A 6999-nucleotide genomic window follows, 5' to 3' on the forward strand; every position below is an offset into this window, starting at 1 on the left:
CTGGAACTAGCTCTGTAGACCAGGCTGGTCTCGAACTCACAGAGATCCGCCTGCTTCTGCCTCCCAAGTGCTGGGATTAAAGGCGTGCGCCACCATCGCCCGGCTGTTGTTTTTTTTTTTAAGACAGGGTTTCTCTGTGTAGCTTTGTAGCCTGTCCTGGCACTGGCTCTGTAGATCAAAGCGGCCTCGAACTCACAGAGATTCTCCTGCCTCTGCCTCCCAATTGCTGGTATTAAAGGCGTGAGCCACCACTGCCCGGCTATTTCTTTGGTTTTTCAAAACAGGGTTTCTCTATGTAAACAGCCCTGGTTGCCCTGGAACTTCCTCTGTAGACCTGTTCCTTTCTTTCCTTTCCTTCCTTTCTTTCCTTTCTTTCTTTCTTTCTTTCTTTTTTTTAAAGATTTATTTATTTATTTTGTTTACAGTGTTCTGTCTGCAGGCCAGAAGAGGGCACCAGATTTCATTACAGATGGTTGTGAGCCATCATGTGGTTGCAGGGAATTGAACTCAGGACCTCTGGAAGGACAATCAGTGCTCTTAACCTCTGAGCCATCTCTCCAGCCCCTGTAGACCTGTTTCATCTCAAACTCAGAGATCCGCCTGCCTCTGCCTCCCAAGTGCTGGGATTAAAGCTGTGCACCACTGCTATCCGATCCAGAATATCCTTCTAGCTTGGCAAGCTGGCAGAGATAATAACCTACGTTGAGTCTCACAAAAACACCAGTAGACAGTTTTACCTGCAGCCCAAAAAAGCCCTGCCCACTAGTGCAACTCACATCATCACGAGTCCGCCGCAGCTGGCCAAGTTCTGTCTTGGTCCTGCTTAGCTGGGTCTCAAGGTCCAGGATTTTGCTCTGGGCTGCACGTTCCTTGGAGAGTGCCTGCTCCTTGGTTTGCTCCACCTGCACACAAGGTAGAGGTAAGGGCTGCCTGACCCTACAGAGAAGGCTAGCCACTCCCATTAGCCAGTGACAGCCCACTGGCACATCAGTAGGCAACACCTTCCCTGAGGCCTTGGAGCAGAAGCTATCTAGTGGAAGCTCTTACTATCCTCCTTTGCCTGCCCTTTTCTAGCATCCCTAAAATGTGCTGGTGCCTTCCTGAGTCTCAAGAGGGCAGAGAGCAAATGAGCAGTTATAGAAAGGGCTGGTCCTCATCCTCACAACACACTCAGGGAAGATACTACTATGCCATTCTTCAGATGGGAAAGTAGGCTGATTAAGTTTAGGACACAGACCTAACTAGGAGTGTAATCACTGACCTGCCGCCTGGCATCTTCAATGGCACTCTCCAGCTGCCTTGCCAAGGACCCACACTCCCTCGTTTTCTCCTCCAGCCGCAGCTGAGCCTGGTGGATTGCCTCCTCCCTCTTGGCAATCACCTGTAGGAACTCGACATTCTGGGCGCTGGTGGCCTCCAACTTCCTAGGTGAGAGCATTCCATTAGACCATGCAAAGACCTGTCTGTCTTAATCCACTGCCAGGGGGCTGCTGCCTCCCCTGAACTGGGGATCTTGTCACTTGAAGAATCTCCGTGAATCTCCAAGGAGCACAAGAAGAAACAAAGTATTTTAGATCAGCAAGGTGGTTGCTGGGCTGTACAACTGCCAAAAGGTGGTCCCAGAACAGCGCAGAGAGGGAAGACTGAGTGGGTAAGTGTAACTGAGTGTGCATGACGCCCGTGCATACTGTCACACAGAGAACAGCAACCTGCAGCTCACAGAAGGCCTGCCATTGTCCGTCCTTTCTAGGAAGATGGGGAGCAGAGCCCGAGGGAAGAACGGCCGGCAGGTCTGTTACCAAAACTCAGACCAGTAACAAGACCACAGCGGAGCCACACAGCACCTGATGTGACAGGCATGGGACAGCTGGGGCTTTTGCACTTTACACAGGGTCTTCCCTGTTCTTCCTGAACACTTTCCCCTTTAATGAACACTGCAAGTCCTGTTGAACCTAGCTACATTTTGTTGGCCAGCTTGGCAGAGCAGAGGTGGAACACAGGAGGCCACCTGTTCCAGCCCCACAGCGGGCTGAACTGGCAATCAAGACCCTAAGACTTTAAGTTCTTAGCCCTCTCTGGTTTTTGCTTTTTTTTTCTCTTAAGACTGGGTCTTATTACATAACCTGGTATACCTCCTGCCTCAGCCTCCCAAGTACTGGGATTAGTGGTATGCCACCATACCAGGCTCCCAGTCTTCTGCTTACAGGTACTAACGTGGTTCTGGAGGAAACTTCCCAGCATAAGGAGTAGCTTTCATAGGCATCAGCTGTGTACATCTGGGCAAGTTAGCACCTCTGCCTGAGCTTGGCTTCCTCATAGTTAATATTTGGGTAGTTCACACCTATGATCCCAGTACACAGTACAAGAGGAATGAGTTGCAAGCCACAGATTGAGATTCTGTCTCAAAGAGTCAAAATACAGGGCTGGCAAAATATGATTCAGTGGGTAAAGGTGCTTACTGCCAAGCCTCATGACCTGAATTCAGTCCCCAGGACCAACAATATGGTGGAAGAAAGAGAACTGATGCCCACAAGTTGTCCTCTGACAGTCATACTCATGCAGTTGCCCATGGTGCGCACAAATAAATATTAATAAATAAAAGTAGGTTTGTAAAAGATAGGGGCTAAAGAGATGACTCGGTGGTTAAGAGCATATACTGCACTGGCAGAACCAAATTCAGTTCCCTGTAGCTACATCAGGCAGCACACAACTACCTATAACTCCAGCTGCATGGGATCTCATCCTCTGGCCTCTGTGGGCACCTGCACTCACGTACACATACTCCCAGATAGCTACAAATACACAGAATTAAAATAGGGGTAGTACCAGCTGACAAACATCTACAACTAGCTTATCGTGACCATTTCTAAGCAAGTGACATGCTAGACCCCTTTATGAGGACCCTCTCCCTGATAACTGGCAGGATTCTTACCAGCTGGTAGATTACAGCTACACTGATCCTTCCTCAGATGAGGAAAACAGGTTCAGAAGAGTTAAATGATCCAACTGAGTTCACAAGGAAGGTAAGTGTCTGAACTGGACCTAAGGTTAGGGCTTCGATGCCAAATGGTGTGAGCTCCCCATAACTGCAGAACAGAAGGGGGCACCATGTAGTTGTTAGGAATTGAACTCAGAACCTCTGGAAGAGCAGCCGGTGCTCCTAACCTCTGAGCCATCTCTCTGATAACTGCTTGTAAGAGTCTGTAAGAAGAGTCAGATCACGGAGGTTGTAGGAATGCTCCTTAGCAGCACACTGGTATTCTGGCTGCTCCATTCAAGGCAGGCCCTGCTGGTCTGCTTCGCCTAGGTGTACCTTTGAGACAATGATGTCTACCAGTAGACTGGCCTCCATCACACAGCCACACAGCACCCCTCCAGGCTGATGCCCCTTCCTTTCGCCCACAAGGCTTACCACTGAAATGGAAGCAGCTATTCCTCTGAGTTCTGCCTAGCACCTTCCAGGGCCTTGAGTCCCTCCAATACTTTGGCACACTAAGCACAAAGCAGCTAAGCGGCAGAAAGTCTCAAGTCCTAGGAAGAGGACAGACATGGGACCAAGTGCCTCTAACCTCTCCAGTTCATCCACCTTCAGATTCAGTTGTTTATTTTCCTTCTGGGAAGCCTGATGTTTCTCTCTCGCCATCTCCAGCTTGTCCCCCTGGTGTTCGATCTAAAATGACAGGAACGTAGACTGGTTTACGAGGGAATTTCCCATAAGAGCAAGTAATGAAGGAATTCTCCCTTCTCCCTGTGATGTCATCCACACACAGGAAAGAGGAATGCTGCCCTCAGCAGGTGTCCCATCTTTAACAGCCAACCTGAAAGAGAAACGAGCAGGGGCAGGGCAGATCCACCCTACCTCCCACACCAGAACACAGGTTAGATGCTGAAGAACCGCAGCTGGACTGGCCCCAAGGCCAGTGTCCGGGGTCCTGATGAGGAACCTGGTGGAACTGTAGGACACATGAGGTGTCACCAGTGGTTCATTGGACAACCAATCACTGAGGTTTCCCTATTATGTCGTTGGCACCACTGACTTTATCTCCCTCAATGGGGCAATGCAGCCAAGCAATAAGGCATCTTTGATTCATTCAGGCCAGCAAGTGTGAGAAGTTACCCTTAGTACTGCTTTAGTGCTCCTCAGGTTCAGGAGCTCAAGAGAGCTTGAGGACATTCGGCAGTCTTGAGGCAATGGATTCAAATTTGTGGATGTTAAGTATCCCTGTGACATAGGGGACTTCACTTGTCCCTCTAGGTGTCAGGATGTCATTGGAGAAGTAACCAGTACACAGCATCAGGTTTCTGGATGAAATGACAGCCTGCTGGAGTGGGGCAGGTGCCCAATGAAACACTTCAGGGGGTAGGGCACAGAGGTGCGTGACCACAGTCCCAGCATTCTCAGAGGTAGCGGCGAGACTAGGAGTTTAAGGTCACCCTTGCTACACAGTAAGTTCAGTCTGGTCTATGAGACCCTATCTCAAAAAACAAAACAAAACAAAAAAGACTTGAAAAGGAAAAAGTAGAGACCCGCCCAAGTCAGACAAAAAAATGAGAGGTATATGATGTCTTGGACAAACGCAGTGGGGAGACATGGTTCCAGTAACTGAGAGACAGATTGCTTCTGAACAAATGGGCTGCTTGCTTCTGTCTCTCAGAACAGAATCCCAGGTAGTAGATCTGTGGAAAACAAGGAAAGGCAGTTAAAGCTTGAGAAAGATGAAACAACGGACAAGCAATGGCCAGGTATCTGCTAGGTCTCCTTTCTGTGGCTGTGGGTTGGAGGACAGCGGCAGGATATGCAGGGCAGAAGTAGGCAGAGCATGGAGCAAGAGGGCCCAAGGCGAGTCCTATAGCTACAATCACTCTGTGCAACACGAAGCATTTGGCACACCAGACTTTTATTTCACAGCACTGATGATAGCTCACTTCTTTCAGAAATCGGCAGCCAAGAAAAAGGAAGTGGTCCTCCCTTGGGGGGCGTGCAGCTCATCTTGGTAAGCGGGACCCTGCTCGGGCCAGTTCGTGGGATCCCTTCTGCCAGTCCCTTACCCGGCTGCGCAGGTCTGAAATGATGGCTGTGAGGTCGATATTCTTCCTCTCGTAGCCTTGCAGCTGGTCTTGGCATTCAGCCAACTTCGCTTCTGTGATTTTAAGAATGTCAGGCAGCTGTTGCAAGTCAGCCAGCTGTGACTGGAACTGCCGGCGGGCCTAAAGCAGGAAAAGCAGCCCACGGTTGGCATGACCCTAACTGAGAACAGGATGGCCTTCCTCTAGAATGCAGCTGGGCAGCCCCAGTCCCCAAAGGTCTCGCAAAACCCACAGGTAGCAGCTGGCCTGCTCTCCCACAGGCCAAGCTAATTGATCTTTGCAGGCCACACTTGGGCCTGCCTTGCCACTTGAGATGGCCATTCATTTAGTCAGCAAGTGTCAGTGGCAACACCAGGGTTCAGCACCACCCCAAGAGCTCTGCAGTCACTTTCTTTGAATAATAAAGAAGGCACAGCTGGAACCACAGAAGGACACTAAGGATAGCTCAAACTTAGCTAAAACTTGGAAAAGCAGGCTGGACTAATTACAAATCCCCTAGGAAGGCAGCTGTGATGATACAAAGACCAGAGGAACAGGAAATATCTGGTCCTGCTCCATCCTTGAGCTTTAACAAGACTGAGGAACAGAGACAGGCAGGGAGCTGCTCAAGAAATTAGTGGCTGAGACTGACTCAGACTGTCTCCAAGGTTATCTTTAAGGCAATCACTGTGAACCAGTCAGCCAACAGCTCCAGAAGAAAGAGATCCTTCCAAAGGCGAGAGGCACATTTAAAGATCCTACAAAAACAAAGGCTCCAAACGGAATAAAACAGGTATCCCAATACCTGGCCACTGAGTGAATCTGAGTCCACCTAGACGCCCCAAGCAGGATGGGCCTTGTTTCCTTGAGGAAAAAGGGAAAGGAGGAAGAAAAAAAAAAAAAACACAAGGGAAAAAAATAGAAACAGAAAGCATAGTATAGAGAAAGGCCAGAGGGGACAATAAAGAGAGAAAAAGAGAATGCATACATAGTGTGGGTAGGAAAAAGCTAGGAAATCAGTTACTCTGTGACCGAGCTCAGGAGGGTCAAGGGCACAGAGGGTGCCACTGGATCAGACACTTGTACAGGCAGTGAAGAGAGCAAGTAAGGGGGACAGTACCGCCTCAATCTCCTTATTCATTTCTTCTTTAAGGATCTTGTTCTCTTTGTCGCAGCGCTCTAGCTGGGCAGCCACTTCATCAGCTTCCAATCTTGTTTTCATCACCTAGGGAACAAAACCACAATGGGTGCTTCTTGGGCAGAACCCTCCCCTCCCACCTTGCCCCTCAGAGGCCTAGCGGTGAGCTGCCAAGCAGGGGGGCCAGGCTACCCAAGGGGTCTACCTGGCTCTTATAGTTGTCAATCATCCCCTCGTAGTTCTTCACCGATGCCTTCAGCTGCTGGACCTCCAGATGAGCCTGGTTGAGCTTGTCCTCCATAGGGGCAAAGCTAGCCTAAAGAAGGAAGGACTTGTGAGCAACCAGAAAAAATGTTCAAGATCTGAGTCTCCTTATCCTCAGTCTACTTGTAGAAACCAGAAAAGAACATGTCCCTGTACAGAAGCTCTCATCAGCTAGTGTCAGAGGAAGACTCCTACTGTGACCCCTCCATTGCACAGATGATGATAAATGGTGGTTATCTAAAAGCAATATACAAACTCTAAAGGAAATGGGTGGTCCGGCCAAGTGATAATGTACTTGCCTGGCATGCTAGAAAGAAAATGAATATAAGTGTCATGGACTACATGCCCAAGGTTCTAGATTTGGCAAAATAGTTATTGTTCTATAACTTTTTCATGAATAAACAAATTATATAATGCTTTTAAAATTTGCAAGATAGGCCGGGCGGTGGTGGCGCACGCCTTTAAACCCAGCACTCGGGAGGCAGAGGCAGGTGGATCTCTGTGAGTTCGAGGCCAGCCTGGTCTACAAA

The 6999-nt window shown here is 49.2% G+C and overlaps 1 protein-coding gene across 10 annotated transcripts in view; it reads right to left on the reverse strand.

Annotated features, from left to right (window-relative positions):
• The window catches only part of Odf2 (outer dense fiber of sperm tails 2), a 40901-nt gene that overhangs the window by 5736 nt on the left and 28166 nt on the right, over positions 1-6999 (reverse strand). For 9 of the 10 annotated variants that reach the window (XM_013345928.2, XM_013345927.2, XM_026777581.1 and 6 more), the window contains 6 exons: positions 6411-6521; positions 6188-6292; positions 5050-5208; positions 3570-3670; positions 1262-1424; positions 777-902 (listed from right to left, as the gene is read on the reverse strand). In XM_013345928.2, the coding sequence (XP_013201382.1) occupies positions 777-902; positions 1262-1424; positions 3570-3670; positions 5050-5208; positions 6188-6292; positions 6411-6521 (765 nt within the window). Of the gene's footprint in view, positions 1-776; positions 903-1261; positions 1425-3569; positions 3671-4508; positions 4678-5049; positions 5209-6187; positions 6293-6410; positions 6522-6999 lie in introns of those variants that run through there. The other variant, XM_026777599.1, reaches the window with a different exon arrangement.

The sequence above is a fragment of the Microtus ochrogaster genome, chromosome 4 (assembly GCF_000317375.1).
Source record: "Microtus ochrogaster isolate Prairie Vole_2 chromosome 4, MicOch1.0, whole genome shotgun sequence".
In the NCBI taxonomy this organism is placed as follows: domain Eukaryota; kingdom Metazoa; phylum Chordata; class Mammalia; order Rodentia; family Cricetidae; genus Microtus; species Microtus ochrogaster.